Source organism: Somniosus microcephalus, chromosome 8 (genome assembly GCF_052327205.1).
Source record: "Somniosus microcephalus isolate GS21.2 chromosome 8, FLI_Smic_1.0, whole genome shotgun sequence".
NCBI classification, from domain to species: Eukaryota; Metazoa; Chordata; class Chondrichthyes; order Squaliformes; family Somniosidae; genus Somniosus; species Somniosus microcephalus.
In genome coordinates, this window is record NC_140994.1 from 171,411,938 (window position 1) to 171,439,593 (window position 27,656).

Here is a 27,656-nt window from a genome sequence, read left to right on the forward strand (position 1 = left end):
TACCATGTTTGTCTACATTACAATAGTGACTACACTTCAAAAGTAATTCATTGGGTGTGAAGTGCTTTAAAATGTAACTAGGCGCTACATAAAAGCAAGTTCTCTCTTTCAACTAATGCTCGAGCTTAGATCCAACGACGCAACTGTGGCAAATTCATTACCAATTCCTCCTCCTCTCAAGAGAATTCTGTTCCCAATCACCTGTTGGTGTTAGCTAATCACTCCCACAATGGATGACAGTCTAGTTCAGGGAGTGAACAAAACCATCTGTGATTTGGTGGATTCAATCAGCATTGATGCAATCTGTTTCATGGTTCCCCTGCATATTGTCTGGAGGAATAATGCCAAATTTTCCTGCGTTTCCTCTGCCCAGAGATAGTTTGTGATCATCTCAGAGGAAACGTTCCCAATAAAAAGGGTATACACAGACAAAATCTGTACAGGTATGTAGTTCAAGTGGAGTTGTTAGGAATACAAAGCTGGTTTGGTTAGAGATACAATCCTGGGTTATGAATTGGGAGTTCTACCAGTGCCCCTCAGTGGGATATTTAAGCTTTGTTACAATTATTCATGAAGGAGTATAGTCTGAAAGGAAGCTTGTCCTTCAGTGTTACTGCTCTAGAATGTGATGGAACCTCTGAGTGGAGTGGTCCCCGTAAGGATAGTCTTATGTTACAAGTCCAATAGTTGTTTCCTTGGAGAGATTAGGTACAATCTGTACTTGATTTGCATAGAATTTGACACCAGTCAATATAGACCGATGATGTCTTGCTGCTGGCATTCTTTCAGAGTTCGTGAACTCTAAGCACCGAGAAGTGTAAAAAAGCTCTCAGTGCTGGTCAAAATTAACGCCATTTCAGTGACGTATTTATGGACTTTTCAAAAGGCATTTGAAAAAGTACTGTGTAACAGACTTATACAGAAAATAGAAGCACATGGTATTAAAGGGACGATGGTAACTTGGGTACATAATTGGCTAAGGGATAGGCAGAGAGTAGTGGTGAATGGATAGTTTTCTGACTGGAGAGAAGTATGGTAAATAGTGAGCAGGATACTAGCAGACTTCAGGAGGACATACGGGCTGGTGAAATGGGCAGACATGGCAAATGCAATTTAATGTGAAGTGATGCACTTTGGGAGGAACAAGTATAATCTAAATGGTATTATTTTTGAGTGGGGTGCAAGGGCAGAGGGACCTGGGGGTTCATATTCACAAATCTTTGAAGGTGGCAGGGCAAGTTGATAAGGTAGTTAAAAAAGCATATGGGAAACTTGGCTTTGTAAACAGAGGCATTGAATACAAATACAAGTCAGTCATGCTAAATCTTTACACATCACTGGGCAGGCCTCAGTATTGTGTGCAATTATGTGCTCCACACTTTAGAAAGGATGTCAAGGCCTTGGCGAAGATACAGATGAGATTTGCCAGGATAATACCAGGAATGAGGGACTTCAGTTATGTGGAGAGATTGGAGAAACTGGGATTGTTCTGCTTAGAAGAGAGAAGGTAAAGGGGAGACCGAATAGAGGTATTCAAAATGAAGAAGGGTTTTGTTGGAGCGTGTAGAGAGAAACGGTTTCCTCCGGCAAGTGGGTCGACAACCAGAGGTCACAGATTTAAAATAATAAAAGTAGGAGGAGAATTTTTTTTCCCCACAGAGGGTTGTTAAGATCTGGAATGTGCTACCTGACAGGGTGGTGGAATCAGATTCCACAGGAACTTTCAAAAGGCAATTGGACATATACTTGGAGGACTAATTTGCAGGGTTACGGGGAAAAAGCTTGGGTGCGGGACTAAATTGGACAGCTCTTTCAAAGAGTTGGCACAGGTACGATGGGCCGAATGGCCTCCTTCTATGCTGTAAGATTCTATGCCGATTCAGCATCGACAGAAGATGTTACGTCCTTGGTACCATGTAGTGCTGATAGGTGTTCAGTGATGCCTAACCCTCTATGGTTGGATTTCTTAAGACTTACTGGCCCAGGAATTCGGGTTGGGGGCTTCCTGCGGGTGCAAGCCCCCAATCTGCACTTACCTAGCGCGCCGGCCATTGTGCTGTGGGCCCCCGTGAAATTCCGATACGGGGCCTGGTCCAGTTGCTGGCGCGCAGTGCTTGCGTATCCCAGGGGCGCAGTTAGTTCGAAGTGTCCCCTGGGATCACGTGGGCCATGGGGAGCCAATCAGAGCAGGGAATGCTCCATTCATAAGATTGACAGGAAGAGCTGTCAAGACTTATAAATACTACGGCCCCAAAACAGCACTAAATCTTCAAATAAATTTTTAAAAAACCATCACATTTTTTAAATAAACTATAAATTACATGAAATAACTATTTTAAACAATAACTTAATTTTTGAAAAAATAATTTTATTTTCTAACGGGGCTAAAAATAAACTTACCTTGCTTTAAAGTATTTAAAAATAATAAGCCTGTGGAAAAAATGTTTTAATTTTAATTAATTCACCACTTACCTTGTAAAAAGCAGGCCTTACGTCTGCTTTTTACATGTCTAACTTCTGGAGACTTACCCGCCCGGGAAATCCTGCAAAAAAAAAAACGAAGTTCGATGCGCACGCGCTGCCTCTCCCGCGCACGCGTTCGACCTCTGAGCCCCTTCATTCAGGAGATCGGAATTGCCGGTTTCCCGCGCGTGCGCAGTGCATGCAGGAAACCGGCACTTCCATTGGGCTTACGGGCGAGTACCCCGTGCGTACTCACCTGTGGAGACCCGAATTTCTGGGCCAATGTGCTTACTTATCAGGAAACACTTTTCCTATGAATGCATTTTTGTGATTCTGGGGCAAAGTTGGCAAATTCTGCTATCATGTTTACGTGGCAAACATTTTAGACAAAGATAGTAACAGTCATCAATTGTAGATGGACATTTATTGCATTTTGGATAGTATTTAAAGCCTTTGGCAGACACTGAAACAAACATGCTGACAGTTTGTTTTTGATGCTGGCAATATAGTGCATGGGTCAGTGACAAATAGTGTACTGTATGACCAGAGCCCAGTTGGGGCACATTGTTTGCAGTGCAATATTTCAAATAGTAGCATTGCCCCTTGTGCGCCAATTCTTTGTTTTGTTTTTCTCTGCTTTATTTACTATCTATATGCCGTGCTAGGAGCATATAATTAGGTCACATGGTAACACTAGCAGCCAAAGATCAAAGCTTTACTTTCTTTTGTATGCTTGACTGGAAAGAGCAACTTAGCATAGTAATTTCTGAAGGTTCATTGCCCGATGCCAACTAGTGTCAACACTGTCATCTCCTGGGAAATCTGAAAAGAAAAAAAACCCGTACAGATTGGTTTAGAGAACAGAATATTTGATATTCTGTCTAAAATATCTAACTCTCAATGATGCAACACAGGAGGCCATTCAGCCCATCGTGCCGGCTCTGTAAAAGAGCTATCCAATTAGCTGCACTTCCGTTTTCCCCCATCACTCCTCATAGTCCTGCAAATTTTTCCTTTTCAAGTACAGTATTTATTCAATTTCCTTTTGAAAGTTACTATTGAATCTGCTTCCACCACCCTTTCAGGCAGTCCATTCCAGATCATAACAATTCACTGTGTAAATTTATTTTCCCCTCGTCACCTCTTTTACCAATTACCTTAAATCTGTATCCTCTGGTTACTGACCCTTCTACCACTATAAACAGTTTCTCCTTATTTACTCAAACAAAACCCTTCATGATTTTGAACACATCTATCAAATCTCCCCTTAGCCTTCTCTGCTCTAAGGAGAACTACTCCAGTTCCTCTAGTCTCTCCATGTAACTGAAGTCCCTCATGCTTGGTACCATTCTAATAAATCTCCTCTACTCCCTCTAAGGCCTTGACATCCTTCCTAAAGTGTGGTGCCCAGAATTGGACAATACTCAAGCTGGGGCCTCACCAGTGGTTTAAATATTTAGCATAACTTCCTTGCTTTTGTACTCTATTCCTCTATTTATAAAGCCAAGACCCCCATATCCCTTTTTAACAGCCTTCTCAACTTGTCGGGCCACATTCAAAGACTTGTGTACGTACACCCCAAGGCCTCTACATTCCTGCACCTCCTTTAAAATTGTGCCATTTAGTTTATATTGCCTCTCCTCATTCTTCCTACCAAAATGAATCACTTCACACTTCTCTACATTAAATTTCATCTGCCGTGTGTCTGCCCATTTCACCAGTCTGTCTATGTCCTCCTGAAGTTTGTTACTATCCTCCTCACTGTTTATTACATTTCAGTTTAATGTCATCAGCAAACTTTGAAATTATGTCCTGTATACCCAAGTTCATTAATATATAGCAAAACAGCCTACAGGAAGGATAAAGATTTTGTCCCAAACTTTGGCAATGAGACCTGACTCGAGGAGCAAAGAACCTGGCGACATAGGACCTCACACTACATGTGAGTAGACCACCATATCTGGTACCGACAATCTGAAACTTCATGATAACAGTTTCACCTGTGTGCTGAGCATGAGGTTTTTCCAGAACCTATCAAGCTGGTGTGTGAAGGGTTGGAATAGAGCACAAAAATGTAGTTTACAAGTTTCCTTTAACGTTGAAGTTTTGCCATGGAATTTTACTGTGAAGATTTGAAAGAAAGCCTAAAGTATTGCAGAGTTTTCTTGTATATAGAGTCAATGATGACATGTTCGTTCAAAACATAACTGAAATATTTATAGTTTTGTTTCAACCTCTGGTATACAAGAACTCTGCTATAAGCATTAACACAATCTGAAGTATACGGAGGTCTCCAAATAAATTGTGCTTTTAATATTTGACAATAGTTCACGTGTTTGAAATGCACAACAACAGCTATTCCACAGGAAAAGATAACACTTTTCAGTAATATGTGCCAGACCTTGCTTCACATTTAAAACTGTAACTGGATACTCACTTTTAAGTGCAAGGATAATAATATAAATTCTATCCAAATTTGGTTAATTTGTGCAGTTTGTCATCACAGCTGTTTTACTATATTTCACAGTATACATTAACTGGATAACTTCACCACACATGCTCGAGTAACATCCCTAATATGCTAAGGCAAGTGGGTGAAGTTTGACAAGTCTGTGTGTAGATAAGTACCTTGTGACATTGAAAATGTTTCTATTATTCTGCCAGATCATACATAAATCCTCTTATAAATGAAAAGTCATGTATATTTGAGTAGGTTGAAATATATACTTTTTTTGATTTAACAGTCATATATATATATATATTTACACAAAATAAACCATCTTACAGTGCAACTATAAAAGTGGCATTTCAGAAGTGTACAGTAACAAGACACGAGGTATGTTCCGACAGAATAACAAATGCCACACATAGGCGGTTACAGGAAACTCTTTTATCCGGCACCGACGTGGTGCCGGTTGATCAAAAAGTCAGGATTGCAGAGAGGTATACTTACCAAGGTACGAGAGCCCCGTACACAGCCACAGGTGCAGGAGCCCCGGTTACACGGCACTTGTGCAGGAGTCCCGGTTACATGGCCACAGATCCAGGAGTCCCTGTTGCATGGCCACAGGTGCAGGAACCCCGGTTGCATGGCCACAGATCCAGGAACCCTGGTTACATGGCTACTAATATATAGTAAAACTTACCTGAACCGACTCCTGAATTTTGCCGGTTAAGAGAGATTTCCGGATATTTAGGTGCCGGTTAAAAGGGAGTTTCCTGTATATAATTTGGTCCTACAATTGTTCAAATGTCCACCATAATTAGTAATATTTATAATCATTACAGTTGTAACATGTGTCTTTAATGGAGATTATTGATGTACTAGAATTTCCACGTCTATGCCCCTCAAATCCTCCACATTTAAATATGAAAAAGCCCAACAACCTGCAACATTTACTGACCTGTATTTTTTGAAGAAAGGTGGCTGTCAAGGAGCAGGCAACACGTCTCTCTGGGACAATCCTTGGGGCTTTCTGCTTTGGATAAGAGAACCTGAATAGAACATATTCATCTTTTTTAGAATTTAAAGACTCTTTAAAATTAATATGCAATGCATTTAGAACCACACAAGGAGACCATTTGGCCCATCGCATCTGTACTACCTCTTGCTAGCACAATCCAAAACTAATCCTACTAATGCCCTGGTTTCTCCCATAGTCCTGAATCATCTTATGCTTCAAATGGTTAGCTATCCTTAATTGAAAAGATGCAATGGTTTCTGCCTTGACTATTACCAACTTTGCTCAGCTCAAGAAGGGATCCTGAAGATAATCAGTTGGAAGATATAATAGACCTCTGTCCCAATTGTTGATTCTATTGGTACCTGGGGGACCTGATGGATGCCAAACTCAAGATTTGGGATAACCAGACATGGGCAAAGGCTATTTTGGTTTTACTCATTCCCGTGTAGATTAAGCCTGTGGGATATAAAACATGTGAAATGGTGAACACTTCTGAACTCCTGGCATACAACTGAAGGGTTTCCTCTAGCTTGTGTGAAAACCAGGATCAAGCTGAGAGATGGATTTATGGCAAAAAGGAGAAAGTTGCAGGGAGGGAAGGCTCTGGCTTACAATGCCCTGTTACCGAGTACATTGGAGTCAGCGTTAGTGGCCACGCCAAAGTCACTTACATGAGGACCTGCATTAATCAGTTTGTGACAAGTGAGCCTGACAATGTACTTGGGAGGTCTGGAATATCAAGGTTGTTGGCACACTGCAAGCTGCCCTGCACAAATTCATCCACAACACTGATGGCAAGTGCCCCTCATATAGCAAACAAGTGGAAATGACAACAGCTGCTGGATAGTGTTATTTGGAGGCTACGTATGAGAACACTTACATATCCAGAGTTCAGTGCCAATTATGATTATATTAGAGAGGCAAGCAGAAGCTGCTGAAACTCTGCACCTTCAACTGCTGGAATCACCATCCATGCAGTAATCAGGAGAATTATGGCAATGGACGCACATTTTATGGTAAGTTGTTCTGCTTGTGAGGAGCTCCTGGCACTGTTTTCTACACAATGAGGGCTCAAACTCATCAATTAGTGACTGTCCTCTCTGGTTTGGGGGGGTGGGGGAAGAAAGGAAAGAGGGGGAAGTAGGTCTTTTTGGGTTTAAGGTTGTTTGAAGATGAATCACCTGACAACAGAAGTCAGAACTAAGTCAAACCCTGTGGCAGACAAGGCCCCAAAGTACTCCAGGGCACTGTTGACTGACCAGCCAGATTGGCTCATTAATGGAATCTGGTGGAGTAGGCCTGAGAGATGGCATTCTTTCCACTTAACTGCAAACAATCTTTAAAGCCAATGCCCAATAGGTAGGATATCTTGGCTGTTACCCCTCTGCACACTTGAGCTGCCTCCAAACCTTGGCTCTTGTCAACCTGTGTTTATGTTCTGAATGGACTGTGCCCTAATGGGCAGGTTGTGCATTCAATGTTGGGTAAACTTCCTGTGTGGATTTCCCAGTAGTTTAGTTTGAAAACTTAAACATGGGGGCAGGTTTCCAAGAGTGTCAGACACCCAGCTGACTGAAAAAAAATGGACAATTGATTTGAGAAATAGAAAAAATGTCTCACTAGCAGAGTAATGGGTGCCCTTCTGAAATTGAGGCTCAGGCACATGTTTGAGGCAGAAAGAAGAGTGCTTTACACTTCATCCAACTAGCTTAGATCTGACTTGGGAGTGATTGGTGCCAACACTGGATGTCCGAAATGGAAAGTGTTGCATTTTCCAGTACTGGTCTTCCTCACTTTCATCAACTAAATTAAAAATTAAAAATCTGAATTAAAACTGTTACTTCATTTTTTGTGCATTCCATTAATTCTGTTGTATAAACTACATGTGGACACAGTATATTCCTGATAATTCAAATTAAGTAATGTAAAGCAAGAATTGCACTATAAATAAATCAGATAAATTTTAATCACGTAACTTTGAATTAGGAGTACTGTATTAAGCTCCAATTAGATAACATGCAATTTTTCAAAAATAATCTAATATTTTACATACCTCTGAATGTCTGAGAGAGAAAGGGCAACTTTCCTTACACAGTTCAAGCTCATCCTCACCCTTGCTTGCTTTGCCCTTTTCTAATTGCTGCTGGTCATCTTCCTCTTCCTTCTTTTTCGTATTGGAAGTACAAACCTTACAATCTGCGGTTTGCTGAGGCATCTTTGAATGATCATGCTCTTGGGATTCAGACTGGAGAAAGCTCAATTTATCTTCATCAGCATCCTGAGATATTAAATTGCTTTTATCTAGACCAGTCTCTTTACAGGGTTTTGATTCGAATTCCACTCGTTGAAAAATCTGCACATCTTGCTTGAGGTTGGTTTTGGGAACTCGGTGGCATTCAGATTTCTCTTTACCTGGTGTAGAATCTGAACTACCAGATGTCATTTCAGATGATCCCTGTTGATCCTTGCAGAAATTGCATTCTGTTTTTTGGACAGGAATGTCCTGCAATCTTGTAAGAACCACTTCTTTTGTAAATAATTGTACAGAGGTGGGATAAATGTTGGTCTGTACTGACATTGTCATACAGTCTTGATGTACTGAACTCTGTAATTTGTCATGGGGAATTATTAAATCTGAACTGAGTTTGGGCGATTGGTTCATTTTGCCAGTGTTAGAATCGAATGAACTGGTTAAAGTAAGCATTTGTGGAACAGGACAACTGAGTTCAAAGGGGAGGAAGGAGCACTCCCTAGGCTCTGTGGAGTCATTTAGATAATCAGTTAAATTTCCCCACAAATCTTCAGGTAGGTTTATAGAAATGTCATCAATTATACTTTGCTCCTCTATACCTTCAACATGGACATTTTGTTGCAAACCGGCCTTTATCAAAGACTTTGGATCAGCAATAAAGCTGCTGGACTCCAACGTACTATGAGTGGATGTAGTTTTCAGAAGGGTATTCTTTGAAGGTGAAAATTCACTCTCTTTCTTGTTACTCTGAGTCATTAAGTGTTCAATGCCTCCTGTAACTGAAATATCTGTCTGTTCAGAACCAGTTTTCCACTCACTACCATGCTTTGTCATATCAACATCCATAGAATCCAAAATTTGAGATTTTCTCAGTTTGTCTTCCCAGAAATTACTTTCTGATTTTTGGAGAGGACAGTTCTGAAGTTTTGCAAGAGCTGCTTGTTTAGGTATCTCTGTTGCTAAGGAAGAGCTATGACATTTGGGGTTCTTTATCCCATCTTCTGAAAATGTTGTTTCATCCTCTTCTGGTGTAGCTTTCCATATCTCTTCAATTACTCTGGAGTTTAAGTCATCCTTCTTTTCAGAAAGGCTCTCTTGACAAATTCCAAAAATTGGATTCCATTTTCCGGCTTCGATCTCATCTGCTTGAACGCCATGTTTTGTTATCCCCAATTTTTCTTTTGAAGCCATGACTGGAAGTTCAATTAAAAAACTATCATCCAACTGGAGATACTCACTGCCAGGTAGCAAACTAAGTAGGTCATCTTCTGAGCAAGCAGTTGGGATGCCTGTAGCCATATTTACATTCAGCTCAATAGGGAAGGTTACTGAGTCAATATTCCTTAAAGTAAAAGGGGGCATTAAATTACCAGATTTACACAAGACAGACCAGGAACTACAGTCTTCTCTAAAAATGTTTGAAAAACTGGATTTATTTTCAATAGAGTCATCATCTTTGGTAGCAATTAACACAGAAGATTGAGATGGCTCTAATGAAACACTCTCGCCTTGTGGATTACTTTTCCAATTAGTTGTTTCACCAGAAGAAAATACAGTATCATTCTGATCTTTAATAACTGAAAAATATGCATCTTTTTCACTGGCTTCTGAATGATCTTGCCAACCATCATCTTTATCTGACAAAAGAGTAGGATCTTTGCAAAATGGTTGTGTTCCTGTCTTACCAATTAAAGATGAACCAGAAGTAGAGGACAACCAAAGTTTAACTTGATCAGAGCGGAGTTGATTTGTGCAGGATGTACCTGATGGAGAACTTAAGGCTTCTACTCCACCTGTTGTTGGGCCATCCTCCCATATATTCAAAGGTAATCCATCTAATATTACACTACATTCCCCTTCAAATTGAGTTAAGTCTTCATTTTTGCTTCCAATGAGGTTAAGGATTCCACTGTCTTGTTTCAAATCAAAGGCACAAGAATCCACCATAGATTGATTAATATCTCCTTCACAGAAGAGGTCTACTGATTTCTGAAGATCCAGTGAATCAGAATTTGTTTTAGAACAATCTAAAATCTCAGTGAACTCTCTTTTATCAAGTAATGCCGGGATATCAACAAAGTGACCATCAACAAATGCACCTGTCCAGAGGTAATCTGTTGGACAGTTGTCATCAATACACAGATCCCTAATGGATGCTGGCAATTTTTCTAATAGGTCAGCATCAAATGAAGGTAAACTGCTCTTGTAAGCAGTTTCTAACTTACTTTTTAAATTATTAGAGATTACAGTGTCTGAAAGTGGCTCAGTATACCACTGTGGTTCTTCTTTGAACTCCTGTCCATTGTCTTTAAACTTCAGCTCTGTTGCAGTGTTCAAATCTGCATTTTTTTTACTTCCAGCTTTTGTAGACCTCTTCCATCTTTTATTATGTCGTTGCTTGTTCAACCCACTGACTTTGCCAGTACTCTTTCTTAATGAGGGTTTATCATTAGAACAGAGAGATGCTCTAACTTGACTCTCCTTTTGTGTTCGGTTTCTATCCGCCACCCATCTCTTGCACTGGGTTTGTGGAACTTTATAAGTTTTAATTTCCTCAGGATTATCATACAAGTCATTTTCAGCTTCGCTGGAGTCAGAGGAAACAGAACTCGAATGAGTTGGTGCTTGTACAGAATTATCCTGCATTGATTTTGTTTTCTCTAAACCCAAGATACCGTGCATCATTTTCTTTTCTTTACTTTTCCTTGGAAAAATGACCAGGACTTAATGGCACTGAGAAAATAGACTCTCTTCCTTGTGCACAACTTGGAGATTTGCTGTTCGATTCTGGTGCACGATCTACACAGGAACTTATTTTAGAGAAATACGTTGGATTTTCCCAAACCGCCTTTCCTTACGACAGCGAAGGAATTTTCTCAGTCAGTCGTGGAAAGGCTTTATTATACCTAAAAATAAGCATTTAATAAATATTAAATTGCATAGCAAAAACTTAGTATAGCTCTTCAGATGGCTTAGTGGTGAAACAGATCAGAGTGATATAAAAAAAAAGGATGGTCATGGGTTTGATTCCTGTTTAATGCTAGTTTAGCCAACCTCAGCCTGAATGGTATTAGTGTGGAACAGGCAGGTGCTGTAATTAGTTAAATGTTCCTGAGCCAGAAATGGGGATAATATAAATCAGCTCGTGTTTCTGCTCCAGATTGCCATCCACTAATTACAACTACTAATTACAACTAAAAGTGTACGCATGAATGTCAGATAAGAACAGGATCAGGCTTCGGTTGCGATACATCCCATAATCAAACAGCTTACTAATGGTCACTGCTCAGGTCTACACACAAAGAATGGTTATTTGCTACCTTTCCTCGAGGTAAATGCACCCCTGCCTCCCCACCCCACCCGAGTCAGAAAGACCATAAAGTTTCCAGATTCAATTACTGCCGAGTTAAATATATAAAACTATACTAAATACTGAAGTTGAAATGTACTTCTCAATTTGTATACATTACATTGGTCAAATACATTTATAAAATGTAACCTATTCAAAGAAGCTTGTTTGTGTATTTAAAAAATAAACAAGCCTAGTAGGAACAATGGAGTCATGATAGATTGAAGTCCAAGTGTACCAGGATATCTCAATATATCAAGATTTCTGCACCTGGCCAGGTTTGGTTTTGTTCCTTTGGGACTCTCCAGCCAGTATCCCATTCTCTCAGGGTGCAACACTTACCTGCTCTGCATTTCTAAACCTATATACTGCAAGCTCATGTAGCACCATGAGAGCTGAGTGGAACCTGGCCAGGAGCATGCAGCAGCACAATTAGTTGAGTATATCAGAGTAAAGAGCAATATAATTAGAGCATATCAAATTAATAATTCAATACACTGCAATATTTCACACATTGACATTCCAAGATGCGATCAAATAAAAGGATTATCGCTTGGGAGTTATAGGGTGCTCAAGGATTTGATGTTCTGAATATAAAATTAATGTAAAATAAGTGTCAGTTTGCATCTGTAACACAATGGATTGAATTTTATTACGCTAAAGGAGTCAGTGGGAATGACAATGTAAAGTACATTCCATGGTGATAATTCATTGGAAGGGGAGTTTCCATCAGGCCCCGCTTATATTTCTGTTTGGCAGCTGGCCAAGTACAACTAGTAAACAAAAAAAACCTGGGGTGAGGAGATGAAGAGGGTACCAGACCGTCAAAATAAGAGGTACTGTGCAAATATTACGCTGCTCATTGTGATTTGATGCAAATGTCACAGGCCAGTAATTTTGTGGATGGGGGAGGGAAGGAGGTGTAGGGGTGGGGAGATAAATAAATATGGCACATGTTTTACGCATCAGAGAATGTGCTCATTCCGCAGATCATGGTGACACTCAACTCATTTGATGAAGTTCACAATATATTCACAATCGGTCATTTACAGTACCTGAATCAATTTGCTGTGATACACCTTTATAATAATTACATCTATTATTTCTCAAAACTTCTTCTCTCAGCTGTATTCTGGTCTAGCATCAAAGTTGCTCAGCTCTTCAAACATCACTTTCTCTTGTTAAATTATACATTGAAGGTAAACACAAAGTGACATATATCAAACAGAATGTCACCATACAGCTTCTACGAAGCAAAGCGCTCCAGATTCGTACAATAACATTTTAGAACACTTGGGAAATGTTTCAATACAGCAACACAATCAGTTAAGTCTTACTCTTGCAGTTTAGGACTCCATCCTAACCACGCAAGTGCACTATTACCTTGTAACACACTCCTATTGTTTAATCTTTATGTAACTGCGCCACCATTGGCAGCAGTGTCTTCAGCTGCCGAGGCCCCAAGCGCTGAATTCCCTCCCTAAATCTCTCCACTTCTCTTTCTTCCTTTAAGACACTCCTTAAAACCACCACTGTCTCTAAATTGTCTCACTGCTCGTCTGACATCCAGTATTGGATGAGCAGCAATTTCCCCAAACTAAAAACTGGGAAGCCCAATCCCCACCACCAACTCTGTTCCCTAACCACCAACTCCATCCCTCCCCCGGCAACTGTCAAAAGGCTGAACCAGACTGTTCGCAACTTTAGTCTCATATCTGACCCCGACATGAACTTCTGACAACATACCTTGCCATCACCATGACCACCTACTTCCATCTCCGTAACATCTGCCCTTGCCTCAGCCCATCTGCTGCTGAAACACTCAGCCATGCTTTTGTTACCCCTAGACGTAACTATTCCAAAGCGCTCCTGGTCAGCCTCCCATCTTCCACCCTCCATAAACTTAAGCTCATCCAAAACTTTCCTGCCCATTCACCCATAACCCCTGTGCTCGCTGACATATATTGGCTCCCAGTTAAGCAATGCCTCGATTTTAAAATTCTCATCCGTATTTTCAAATCCCTCCATGGCCTTGCCCTATCCCATTTCTGTAAGCTCCTCCAGCCCTACAACCCTCCGAAATATCTGCGCTCCTCCAATTCTGGCGTCTTGCGCATTCCCGATTTTAATCCAGTGGAATGCACATCTTATGCCATGTGGGAACTCCAGGACGCGTCCCGTGTCCTGGACAACCACATGTGCAGGAAGTGTCGTCAGCTGGAGGAGCTCAAGTTCCAGGTTTCGGAGCTTGAGCAGCAGCTGGCATCACTGCGGTACATCCGTGAGGCTGAGAGCAACGTGGATAGCACGTTTCAGGAGGTGGTCACCCTGCAGCGTAAGAGTATGAAGGCAGAAAGGGAATGGGTGGCCGCCAGACAGACAAGGAGGACCAGGCAAGTAGTGCAGGAGTCCTGAGTGCAACTCACACTCTAACCAGTATTCGGAACTGAATACTGGCGTGGGCGATGGTTCCTCTGGGGAGTACAGCCAGAGCCAAGTCCACATTGACTCAGCTGTACCTGGGGGGGGGGGGGGGGGGGGGGGGGGGGGGAGGGAAAGAGGAGGAAGATCGGGAAAGCAATAGTGATAGGAGATTCAATAGTTAGGGGAACAGACAGGCATTTCTGCAGCCGCAGACGTGATTCGAGGATGATATGCTGCCTCCCTGGTGCCAGGGTCAAGGATGTCACTGAGCAGTTGCAGAACATTCTGAGGGGGAGGGTGAACAGCCAGAGGTTGTGGTTCATATTGATATCAATGACATAGGTAGAAAGTGGGATGAAGTCCTGTAGGCAGATTTTAGGGAGCTAGGAAAGAGATGAAAAAGCAAGACCTCAAAAGGTAGTAATCTCCAGATTACTCCCAGTGCCACGAGCTAGTGAGTATCGAAATAGGAGGATAGAGCAGATGAATGCGTGGCTGGAGAGATGGTGCAGGAGGGAGGGCTTTGATTACAAGCATATTGGGACAAGTTCTAGGGGGTGTGGGACCTGTACAGGCCAGGTTACACCTCAACAGAGCTGGGACCAATGTTCTCACTGGGGGTTTGCTAGTGCTGTTGGGGAGGGTTTAAACCAATTTGGCGGGGGGTGGGCACCACGATGCAGCATCATAAAGGAGAAACAAGGTGCCCAAAGGATTGGGAGAAACAGATAGCACTACAGTAAGTAGTATGGTATTAGGTGGCATCTGACTAAGAATACAAGAAGGTCTAAGATAGGTTTAAAGTGCGTGTGTGTGAATGCATGAAGTGTGGTAAATAAGGTTGGTGAGCTGCAGGCGCAAATAGCAATGTGGGAATATCATGTTGTGGTGAGAACATAGACCTGGCTCAAAAAAGGGCAGGATTGGGTACTAAATATTCCTGGATACAAGGTGTTCAGGAAAGATAAGGACAGAAAGAAAGGAGGTGGGGTGGCAGTATTGATTAAGGAGAGTATTACAGTGCCGGAGAGAGAGGATGTCCTGGAGGAGTCAAGGACAGAATCTATTTGGTTAGAGTTGAGAAGCAATAGAGGTGCCATTACACTATTAGGTGTATTCTATAGGCCACCAACTAGTGGGAAGGATATAGAGGAGCAAATTTGCAGGGAAATTACAGAGAGGTGCAAGAACTATAGAGTAGTGATAACGGGGGACTTCAATTACCCTAATATAGACTGGGATAGTAATAGTGTAAAGGGCAGAGAGGGGAAAGAATTTCTGAAGTGTGCTCAGGAGAACTTTCTTGATCAGTATGTATCCGGCCCAACGAGGAAGGAGGCATTGCTGGATCTGGTTCTGGGGAATGAGGTGAGTCAAGTATTATGTGGATTACATAGGATATACAGCACAGAAACAGGCCATTCGGCCCAACCAGTCCATGCGCCACTCGAGCAAGTGTCAATAGGGCAACATTTAGGGAACAATGACCACAGAATCATAAGGTTTAGAATAGCTATGGAAAAGGACAGACAATAATCTAAAGTAAAAATACTTAATTGGAGGAAGGTTAATTGCAGTGGGCTGAAAATGGATCTGGCCTGGGTAAATTGGAATCAAAGATTGGCAGGAAAAACTGTAATCGAACAATGGGCTGCCTTTAAAGAGGAGACGGTTCGGGTACAGTCGAGGTACATTCCCACGAGGGGGAAAGGTAGGGCAACCAAAGCCAAAGCTCTCTGGATGACGAAAGAGAGAAAGAAGCAGCAGAAAAAGGGGGCATATGCCAGATGTCAGGTTGAGAATACAAGTGAGAACCAGGCTGAATATAGAAAGCTCAGAGGGGAAATGAAAAATGAAATGAGGGGCAAAGAGAGAGTATGAGAATAGATTGGCAGCTAACATAAAAGGCAATCCAAAAGTCTTTTATAGGCATATAAATAGTAAATGATAGCAAGGAGGGGTGGGGCCGATTTGGGACCAAAATGGAGACCTACGCATGGAGGCAGAGTCCATGGCTGAGGTACTAAATGAGTACTTTGCATCTATCTTTACCAAGGAAGAAGTTGCTGCCAATGGTCATAGTGAAAGAGGAGGTAGGGGAGATACTGGATGGGATAATAAAATTTGATAAAGAGGAGGTACTAGATAGGCTGGCTTTACTTAAAAGTAGATAAGTCACCAGGACCAGATGAGATGCATCCTAGGATGCTGAGGGAAGTAAAGGTGGAAATTGCAGAGGTACTGGCCATAATCTTCCAAACCTCCTTAGATATGGGGGTGGTGCCAGTGGACTGGAGAATTGCAAATGTAACACCCTTGTTCAAAAAAGGTTGCAAGGATAAGCCCAGCAACTACAGGCCAGTTAGTTTAACCTCGATAGTAGGGAAACTTTTAGAAACGATAATCTGGGACAAAATTAACAGTCACTTGGACAAGTGTGGACTAATTAACGAAAGTCAGCACGGATCTGTTAACGGCAAATCGTGTTTAACTACCTTGATTGAGTTTTTTTGATGAGGTAACAGAGAGGGTTGATGAGGCCAATGCGGTTGATGTGGTGTACATGGACTTCCAAAAGGCATTTGATAAAGTGCCACATAATAGGCTTGCCAGCAAAATTGAAGCCCATGGAATAAAACGAGGAAGAACGAGGAGAGGCAATATAAACTAAAGGGTACAATTCTAAAGGAGGTGCATGAACAGAGAGACCTGGGGGTATATGTGCACAAATCATTGAAGGTGGCAGGGCAAGTTGAGGAAGTGGTTAAAAAAGCATACAGGATCCTGGCTTCATAAACAGTGGCATAGAGTACAAAAGCAAGGAAGTTATGAACCACCTTTATAAAACACTGGTTTGGCCTCAACTGGAGTACTGTGTCCAATTCTGGGCACTGCACTTTAGGAAGGATGTGAAGGCCTTAGAGAGGGTGCAGAAAAGATTTACAAGAATGGTTCCAGGGATAAAGGACTTCAGTTACATGGATAGACTGGAGAAGCTGGGGTTGTTATCCTTAGAGCAGAGAAGGTTGAGAGGAGATTTGATAAAGGTGTTCAAAATCATGAAGGGTCTTGACAGAGTAGATAGAGAGAAACTGTTCCCATTGGCGGAAGGGTCGAGAACCAATTTAAGGTAATTGGCAGAAGAACCAAAAGCGACATGAGGAAGATCTTTTTTACACAGCGAGTGGTTAGGATCTGGAATGCACTGCCTAACAGGGTGGTGGAGGCAGATTCAATCGTGCTCTTGGAGAGCCGGCATGACCGACAGGCCAAATGGCCTCCTTCTGTGCTGTAAACATTCTATGATTCTATTCTATAAATCGCTCCACCATAGGCGGCCGTGCCTGCAGCTGCTCTGGAATTCCCTCCCTAAACCTCTCCGCCTTTCTACCTCTCTTTCCTTCTTTAAGACGCTTCTTAAAACCTACCTCACCTGCCCTATATCTCCCCTTACATGGCTTGGTGTCAAATTTTGTTTGATAACGCTTCTGTGAAGCGCCTTAGGACGGTTTACTACGTTACAGATGCTATATATATGCTTGTTGTTGTTGTTGTTGTAGGAAGGCCTTCCAACCCATAGCTACTCACTCCAAGCTTAAAATTATGAACATTAATTATCAAGTACCAAACCAAGTAATCAATAGCATTGGCAATTTTATCATTCTAAAAAGCTAAAAGGAATATTTATTAAATGTAGTATTTTGCTGTATATTAACATGGAATGAAAAACTGAACTATAAAAAACTCAAACTTTAGGAAAATTGGCAAAAGAACTAATATTTGACTTTTTTTTTTAACTTTGCTTCAACTAGAGATGAAAAATAAAATGCTGAGATAAAGTTGTCTGTGTAATTTTAACTCTTTTTGCTGAAAAAGCAGAAGGAGAATTTTGGTGGACTTATAGATGGAAAAGTTTAGGGTGCAAAAGGAAATGAAGTGCATTAACTGAATTAAAAAAGAAATAAGATTATATATACACTCACCTTTGTACCTAATCTTTGGCTGATGTAGAGTTTTGCTTTCACCTGACTGGATAATGTTTGAGGAGATGGTGTTTTCTACTACAGGAAACTTTGGTTTATCCGGAGGTTAACTGTCCGGAATGCTCGAGCCACCGGCAAAATTCAGGAGTCGGTTCAGTAAGTTTTTTTTCTTTTCGTTGCTTTTTTTCCCCCACTAGTCAGGCTCTGCAAGGTCTAGCTAAAGCTGTTGCTTAGCTACAGAGACGTTTGCAAGCTACGGCCGACTGTTTAGAAGCTGTTGCTAAGCAACAGGGTTTGTTGCTAGATACGGAGCTCAAAAGCTTCCGTATGTTTTAACGTTAGCGCTGGTTTGTCCGGCAGTTTTGATGGGACGGCAACAGCTCGGTCCTGTATATCACAAAGTTTCCTGTACTACTACTACTACTACTACTATCAGATAAAAGTCAGTACTTTTTGTAAAATAATTAACTCAGTCTTCCTTGGAATTGCCTGGCTATGCTCAACCTAATATGACAGGTAACATGAAGTGCACAGAATCTCTTAAAATGCCCAATTCAAAACAGTTTACACTGCTAAATTAAAACAGTTACAGGAAACTCTCTTTTAACCGGCACCTAAATAACCGGAAATCTCTTAACCGGCAAAATTCAGGAGTAGGTTCAGGTAAGTTTTACTTCATATTAGTGGCAGTTTCTGGATCTGTGGCTGTGTAACTGGGGTTCGTGCACTTGTTGCTAAGCAACAGGGACACTTGGTCTGTGGCCGGAGTTCCTGCACATGTTGCTAAGCAACAGGGAAGCCTGGATTTGTTGCTGTGTACAGAGCACTCGTACCTTTTAAATTATACCTCTCTGTAATCCGGACTTTTTGATAAACCAGCACCACACTGGTCCCGTTGGTGCCAGATAAAAAAGAGTTTCCTGTACATAACATTTTCTGAAAGTTACAACATAAAAGTTATAATAAAATCTTGAATCACAAGATGACAGTCTACCAGCACTTGAACGTTGGGATAAGTATAGATAATTTTAAAGCACTTTGATAAAGCCGCTTACTGTTTTTGTTATGTAGGTCTTTCAATTTGACACACGATTCAACCACCAAGGTTTCAAGGACTGCCCTCTGCGAAGATGGAGGAAATGTGTCACAAAACTAACTGTATGAGAGCAGAAGAAACAACAAAAGCACACCCAGGAGGTAAAAAAAAGTCACTTTTAAAACAATATAAATATTGCAGACTTTAGTATTTAATACTAGGGAAATGACTACGTACAATGCAGAAAGGTACATTTATTGCAGCATTTTTATTTGAGGTGGCAAGAGTGAACAAATATAGCTACTGCTCCAAAACCAAGTTTTCCAAGATATTTTGCTTCATCTAGACTCAAAAATAATTATTTGCTACAGTATAATTCCTATCCAGAGATCAAAAGTGTAAAACGACTGATTCCTGGGAAAGTAGTGTATAATTAAGGGTAAATTCACCAATGGTCATGCCTGAAGTCTGAAGAATCGATACTATTGTGTTGTAGCCCTATCTCGGACTTACACTTCCTTCAAGTGTGCCTCCTCACTGGCAGTGTGCCATCAGTGAATTTACCCTTTAACATTTTTCAATGAATATACAATAAGTCGAAAGCCTGTAATGACCAATAAGAACTTTCATTACTTGTTCAAAAAGTTACACAGCTACATTTAAACTCAAGATTTGACATTAGGAACTAGCAGATACAAGGGGACTATGCACTAACTCAACTGTATTCTATTACAGATTAAATGTTTGAAAAAAGTTTACAATTACTACATACAATGCATTACCTTGTGGAGAAATTAAAACTAAGGTCACCAGCAAGAACAAAACCTTCCTGGTTGATGGATTTCTATTTACAAAAATATAAACATTCGGATCAAATGCAGCCAAGACCGATAAATGATAACCTGCTTCCCCTCCCAGCTGCAAGTTCTGATATATTAGTCAAAAATTTTTGGGTCTTTTTAACCCTCATTTTTGGCTCCTGTATCTCTCATCACTGAGGCGAGGTATCAATTACCTATGTCTTCACAAGCGTTGCTATCTGGATAAGTTTTGATAATGTGTCTAAGATAACAAACAGAACAACTTTTCCAAAAACCTGTCACCCTGCAATTAGCACCCACCTCTCCTGACCATTGGAGGCACCGTTGCAGCACCACTGGCAGGAAGGTGTAATTACAGCATGTTATATTTACATAATACCGTACCATTATACTATAGTAGAAATATAAAACCAAAGACAGAATGCATGAATGAATTGCATCTGCACACCCTGTACCAAATATCCCCTGCCCCAACCCTGCTTCACCTGAAGACTACACTCGGTTTTGATTTCCCAACAGCACAGGAACAAGAAATTGCATTTCTAGAACATCTTTCGGGGGCTCAGGACATTCCACAGCACTTTACAGCCACTTAAATACTTTTGAAGCGTAGCCACCGTTGTAATGTAGGAAAGACTAGTAGAAAAGATTATATAGGCTAGTGTTTATATTTAGAATATATTTCTCTTTATCTAGTTCCTTGAAAGGAGAACAATTTAAATGCTAACCTATTCTTTTGTAGATAACTTTTATGTATAGTGGTTCTTTTCTTCTGTTTCTCACTACTGCAGGAGTGGTACTACCCTGAACTGTATTTCTTTAAAGTTCCAAACTGACTTACAGATTTGAACAGCTACAGTTCCTTAAATATCCCTGAAAAGTGTTACTGGGACTTCTTAGGTTTGAATAACTGCTGACCATGTTCTAAAATAATTGGCTGTCATACATAAAACTGAAGAAATCACAGGCTGTGTTTGTTCGAAAGTAGTTTGGCTTCTCCCTCGAGCTTTGCAGACAACCGACAAAACTTACAACATTTTATAGAGTTAAGCTTAGGGCAAGATTCTGAATATAATTTTTTTTTAAATAAATAAAAAGCCACATTACTATTTGTAAAGTCTGTGGGTTGTGCAGTTAATAAATACACAGACTTCAGAAGTAACAAACAGGTCTTTACTATTCGAAGGTCCGGGCGAATCTGCCCCAGCAATCCTGCTACAACACTTATATACTGGTGTGGTCACTATCGGTATTACAGTATACAGAAGCCAAACAAATAGTGCCACACCTAAAGTAGTTCCCTTAAAGGTGAACGGTTACATTCAATAGTTCCCTTAAAGATAGACGGGTACATACGCTACAATCCTCCTTTTTTAGCTTATTACTTAGAGTCCCCGTTAAACATACATATCTTCAACTTCCTATAAAACAAATTACAGATATAATCTCAGTGGAGTCAATGTCATATAAAACAATTTACAAATATAATCTCGGTGGAAACAGTTCATAGATTCAGTCTCTGATCTTGACTCGTTCCGAACAACATTTCTTTGGTGTAGCCGGTTCACCTGGCTAGCGTGACTCCTCCATAGCCTTTTTCTTGACGTAACAGCTTGAACTTTCGTCCTGTTGAACCAGCAGTGCGGACTTTTACAACCAACTGGCTGTCTTGACATTTTCCAGTTTTCCAACTGATTTAGCTCCTTTCGTAATGTCCTGCCTGGAATGGTAGAAGTGCTAATATTTTAGACAGTTATTATCTTCTGCTTCTTCTTTTTCTTTTCTGCCTTTTTGAAACTCTCGGAGCTCCTTTCTCGGCTGCCAGCTGTAGCGCCACCAATTCTCTATGTTCCTTAGACCTTAAGTGCTTCATCTGGATTTCAGCACTTCGAGAGTTTCCATCACAAGCTGGGCAGACCACATCCTCGTAATATTCAGTGTCACTCAACAGGTCATGGTAATATTCGGGTTCGTCCTGAGTTAGGCCCGCTAGAGAGATGACTTCTTCCTCCTCACCCGTCTGGACGTTAGCTGACGGTGGTTCCTTCCCTAAACATCTTTCGTGAAAAGCCTTCTTCATGCATTCATATTCATCCCGCTCTTCCTGGGTTATCTGCCATTCCTTCACAACGGACCTCATTTGTGAGCTCAATACCTTCCTTTCCATCGGTAATTGCGTTATCAGGCTATTTAACCCTTCTACTGCAGTAACGGTTTCCACATTCTTCTGTTCACCTTGACGTGATTCAACGTACTTTTGGCATCCTTGTAAAATTTGTGTTGCCACCTCAGCTATCTCCGTGACTTTTGAGAGCTCCGAACTCGTCCCCCCTGAAGATTGAAGCTCGTGTTCAGATTGTTCCCCTTGCAGAGTCTTGTCCTGCAGCATATGAAGGAGTTGGCTGACCGTTAACTCTTCCCTGGGAACACGGTGGATCAGAGTCTTCTCCATTTCATCCACCTCTTTCTCCAATACTTCCACCTTACGTTCATGAACTTTGGCTTTCAGCGCTCGGAAAAGTTGCGCCCTGATGCTCTCTAGTTCATGTTCAGGGACCATTCTTACAGTGTCCTGTTCTTCCACTGAAAGGATTCCCAGTCGAATCTGTTCCTCAAGTTGTTGAACCTCGGTCATTGCCGCCTCATATTTGTCTTGGGTGTCCTTCAATGTTTTTATAAGTTCTTGGACATCCTGTCTTTCATGCTCTGCCATGATTTTCACCTCTAATTTCTCATCTATGGATGGAGCTTCTATCGATGAGTCTGTCTTGGCCTTGAGCTCATCAAGAATTTCCTGCAGCCTTTGGACTTCTTGCTCATATTCAACCTTTAGTTGTTCATAAGCTTCTACTGAAACTAGCTTTTCGGAGGCTGCCGAGTTAACCCCCTCCAGAATTGTAGCCTGGGCCTGTTCATACTGTTCTTTCAACTTCTCACACTCTGCTTTTAAGGAGTCGTAGAGAAGAACTGGAATAAAATCCTGGCTCCCTGAAGATTCCTCTTCCTTTGGTTCATTCTGTAAATATTCTAGTTCCTGAACAGCATCAGGGGAATGTGATTGGTATTTGACCACGATGGCTCTATGGTCGCTCTCTGCTTGAGCTAGCTGTCTCTGTTGTCTTTCCAGGTTCTCCCATTCGGTGTCCCAGAACTTTTCCATATTTTTCATCTCTTGTATGAGACGGTCACTCAACTGTTCTAATTGTTGTCGTACTTTGACATAAGTTTTGAGTCCGAACTCGGTGTTCTTCCGTCGTGGATGAATCCTTTGCTTGAACAGGCTCAGAATTCCCTGTCAACCTGGAGTTCTGCTCTGCAGCTTTATTCTTCTTGGTAACATAAGTCCTTCTGCATGTCTGCGTTTCCTTCCCCATCGTCGGCAAGTCCCTTTTAGCCTTATCCTCCATATTTGCATTGGTCTTATCGTCATCCATTTCAGAATCTGAGCTGATAGCTTGTACCGAGTCCGCCCTCATTATGGCTTTTAGGTAGTGCCATTCCATATCTATTTTCTTAATCCACTCCCGTCCTAGAAGTGGTGGTCCTCCTTCAGGTACTACGTACAAATTCATTCTTGGGTGTTCTTTACCTCTATCTCTCACCTTGACTCTTATTTTCCCCATGGGGTATACGTTCTGCCCCGTGTATGTCTGTAATACGAACTTGGTATTTCTTAAAGGTATGTGAGAGAATAGCCGGTGGTAGTCCCTTCGGTTGATGACTGATAGAGCTGATCCAGTGTCCAGCTCCATTCTTACTTGGACTCCAGCTATTTTTAGTACGACCCAGATCGTTTGTAGATCCGTCTCTTTCCCCACATTGTGGATTCTCAGACTACCCAGCTCCTGGTTGTTTGGGTCCGAGTCTGAATTCTGTTCGTCTGCACTCTTCTCAGCCACCTGATGTACCTTGTTGTACTTTTCTTGTGGTGGCTTCCGTTGATTGTTGGTCTTTTCCCCGGACCGGCATACCTTCGCGATGTGACCCAGTTTGCCACATTTCCTACACTCTTGGTTCTTAAACCAGCATTGATTCTGGTCGTGCGTTGTCTTCCCACAACGGTAGCATTTTGTGGTGCTCGCAGTAATTTGGTCCACCCCGAGTGCCGCCGCCTTTAGCTGCATTTCCGCCGTCCCTTTCGCTGCGGCTTCGTGTGATGCAGCTATGAGGACAGCCCTGTCCAGTGTGAGGTCGTTTTCTTCCAGTAGTCGCTTCTGCGTTCCTTCTTTGGACAATCCGCATACGAACTTGTCCCGCAGTGCCTCTGTCAGAGTCCCTCCGAACTGGCAGTATTTCGCCAGCCTACGCAGCTCGACCAAGTATTCCGCATTGCTTTCGTCTTTCCTCTGCGTTCTTGCGTAGAATTTGAATCGTTCAGCCAGCATCAACGGTGTGGGGTTCAAGTGGTCCTTCAGCACAGCCACAATTTCTTCGAAGGTCTGATCCGCTGGTTTAGCTGGTGCTATTAGATGCTTCAAGAGCCCGTATGTTTTTGCCCCCATCGAGTTTAGCAATGTTATCGCCTTGTCGTCTTCCTCTATTTTGTTGGCTTCGCAATAGATCTCTATGCGTTCCACGTACGTGGCCCAGTCTTCTATTTCAGAATTAAAGTCGTTAATATTCCCTCGCTTAGGCATCTTTCTTCCCTTGGGAGCAGCACCAGTATTTCTTTAAGTATTCTTATTTACTTGTTTGTTTCTAAGATGGCGGTTTTCCCGCGAAATCGGCGGTTTCCCGCTCTTTCCTTCTCTCCCCGCCCACTTCAATGGCGGTATGTCAATCAAGATGGCGGTTTCCCGCTCTTCCTTTCTCGCCCCGCCCACTTCAATGGCGGTTTCCCGCTTCTGGCATCTTCTCCGCCTAATGGCGGCTTCCCGCGTTTCTTCCCGGTGGAAGGGGTACGCTTCCCCCACAGCGGACAGGTTCAGCCGCTGGCTGGCTACCGCACAGCTCCCCTTACTCGGCTATGTCTTTTCCTCCCGCCCGCACGGCTCTACCGGCGCTGGGTACACCCCGTTAACGGAGGACAGTTCAGCCGCTGGACTGGCTCTCGCGCAGTCTCTCTCTCCGTACCCGGCTCTGTCGCTCTCTCACCCGCACGTTCGGTGTTACCGGCCCTGGGTACCCAGTTGGTGGAGAACAGCTCAGCCGCTGGACTGGCTCTCGCGCAGTCTCTCACCCCGTTTTCGGCTGTGTCTCTCACCCACTCCCGCACGTTCGGTTTTGCCGGCTCTGAGTACCCCGTTGGTGGAGAACAGCTCAGCCGCTGGACTGGCTCCTCGCAGTCTCTCTCTCTCCGCACCCGGCTCTCACCCGCACGGTTCCCGTTCGCCTCCCCAGCCCTCTCGCAGACCGGTGTTTCCCTCCCCGGCTGCGGCTGGGTTTCTCTTCCCGCGCCTACTCGCAGGCTCAGCGCTTCGTGGCTGCGGTCGCTGCCCGGATTTTTCCCGCCGATCGCGGTCCGGCTGTCACCCGACGCCGTTGGACCCGACTTTTGGCCGGCACAGCTCCCCCTCGACCGAGGTCGAGTGCTCTGCCCTTATCCTCCGGATACTTCTACACCTTCCCCTACTCACAGTCTCTTCGGCCGCCTTGTTTCTTGCTGGTCGGCTCACTCCGCACCGTGGCAGAAGGGTAGTCAGTGCCTGTTGCTGATACAGCTTTTGTTGTTAGTCTTCCTGCTTTCTGTTGTTGCAGCCTCGTGTTTTCTTTTGGTAGCACGACGAGGGCGGTTGTCTCTCTTCGACGCTCTTCGTTGCTTTTGGTAATCTTGCCGCAGGGTACGATCGGACTCGTCGCCACTGTAAAGTCTGTGGGTTGTGCAGTTAATAAATACACAGACTTCAGAAGTAACAAACAAACAGGTCTTTACTATTCGAAGGTCCGGGCGAATCTGCCCCAGCAATCCTGCTACAACACTTATATACTGGTGTGGTCACTATCGGTATTACAGTATACAGAAGCCAAACAAATAGTGCCACACCTAAAGTAGTTCCCTTAAAAGGTGAACGGTTACATTCAATAGTTCCCTTAAAGATAGACGGGTACATACACTACACTATTGAGTTGATTAAAAGGCACATCTACAAATCTAAAACAAGATGGAACTGCTTTATTTTTGTCACAAGCAGCTTTGGTTATTCTGACCTTGTTTCTAGTGGTTAGAAACCCACATAACAATAACATTTGTAATTTAACAATCTCACCAGAGGTTAATGTGGTTAAGTTGAAATGTTACACTAGAGCATTTGGGGTACTGTTGAATAATTAAGGCTAAGCTACTGTAACAGACTTTTACCCAATATAGATTTTGGTTTAACTTATATTATGTTACTGAAAATAGGTCAGGTTCAGTTTAAAAAGGATTAACTTCCAGAGATACTCAATTCATCTATAACAGAGGTTCTCAAACTGGGGGGCGTGACGAGGATGGGCTGGCCAAGAATGGGAGTCACCAATGCAGCCTTGCAGAGCCTGAGGGGATGCATTATTGGGTGATCTCGGCACAGCATAGGATGTATCCAGAAGTAGACATTGGACCAATCAGAGCTGCTTCTGGTGTAGTAGTAATCAGTTGCTATGCACCAGAACCAGCTCTGATAGGTCCAATGTGCAGAGATCACCTCATGAAGTACCTACTCTGGCGATGCGAGGCTGCATTAGTTAAAGTGAAAGACATTTCTGTAGCATCTCCCGATTGCGGCATGAAAGTAGAGATTCTTGAAGCAAGCGGCTATTTGAGGCACACTATCCCTACATGACCGAAGACAGGATGAACATTTTGAACTTCTCCCAATTTTTCCCCCAATTATTGAAACTTGTAGGAATAAACTCTGCCAGCTTCTTGGGAACCTATTATTAAGTGGAATACCTAATGGAATTATCAAATTGAATACTTTCATATGAAACAATCCCATTACTGAGCACATCCCATAGCAGTTTGCACCTTGGGGTTAGAATGGGTTTTCATTCAATATCTCTGGTAGGGGCATAGCTAAACAAATAATGCCAGAAGCTCCCACCCCAGGAACGGTGGTGGTGGTGGTGGGGGGGGGGGAGCAGCGTTGGAGGGGTCATTCAAAAAGGTGACACCTTTCATATCTCAGCAAATCAATTCTCAGCATACATATTGAGGGAAGGTTTAGAGGTCAGCTGTTTCTCTAGGGAAAGCAACATAGAGTGTCTGAGAAGTGAGACACACACTCAGATCTTGAGCTCCAGTCAGCTGTGGGCCAGTGGGAGTGGGGTGGAAGAGTAAGATCACAGGAGATGCAAGGTCCACTTATTAGAGCAGCCAATGATTCCTATTTTATATCTTGTATTGTGTAATGAAACAGGATTAATTAGTAATCTCAGTAAAGGATCCTCTGGGGAAGAGTGATCATAATGATAAATATTTCACTCTCAAACCCAATGTGAAATTATAAGGCTGAAACTAGAGTCTTAAGCTTAAATAAAGCCAATTACATAGGTATGAGGGGCAAGTTGGCTAAAGTAGACTGGGAAATTAGATTAAAAGGTATGATGGCAGATAAGCAGTGGCAAACATTTAAAGAAATATTCCAAAATTCTCAACAAATATATATTCTATAGAGAAATAAAAACTCCACGGGAAGAGTGATCCATCCGTGGCTAACTAAAGAAGTTAAGGATAGTATTAGATTAAACGAAGAGGCTTATAATGTTGTGAAGAATAGCAGTAAGCCTGAGGATTGGGAGAGCTTCAGAAACCAGCAAAGGGAGATAATAGAATAAGAGGAGTAAACTAGCAAGAAATATAAAAGCAGATTGTAAGAGCTTCTACAATATGTAAAAAGGAGAGAGTAGCAAAAGTAAGTGTTGGTCCCTTAGAGGCTGAGACAGGA

General features: G+C 42.3%; 1 protein-coding gene across 5 annotated transcripts in view; it reads right to left on the bottom strand.

The window, feature by feature from the left end:
- LOC147113931 (uncharacterized protein KIAA0232-like) overlaps positions 1–27,656 on the bottom strand; it is an 84,900-nt gene that overhangs the window by 15,408 nt on the left and 41,836 nt on the right. For 4 of the 5 annotated variants that reach the window (XM_085995367.1, XM_085995362.1, XM_085995366.1 and 1 more), the window contains 3 exons: positions 18,990–19,056; positions 7,981–11,084; positions 5,868–5,958 (listed from right to left, as the gene is read on the bottom strand). In XM_085995367.1, coding sequence (XP_085851493.1) covers positions 5,868–5,958; positions 7,981–10,863 — 2,974 coding nt within the window. In that variant the 5' untranslated portion in view covers positions 10,864–11,084; positions 18,990–19,056. Of the gene's footprint in view, positions 1–5,867; positions 5,959–7,980; positions 11,085–18,989; positions 19,091–27,656 lie in introns of all 5 variants that reach the window. The other variant, XM_085995365.1, reaches the window with a different exon arrangement.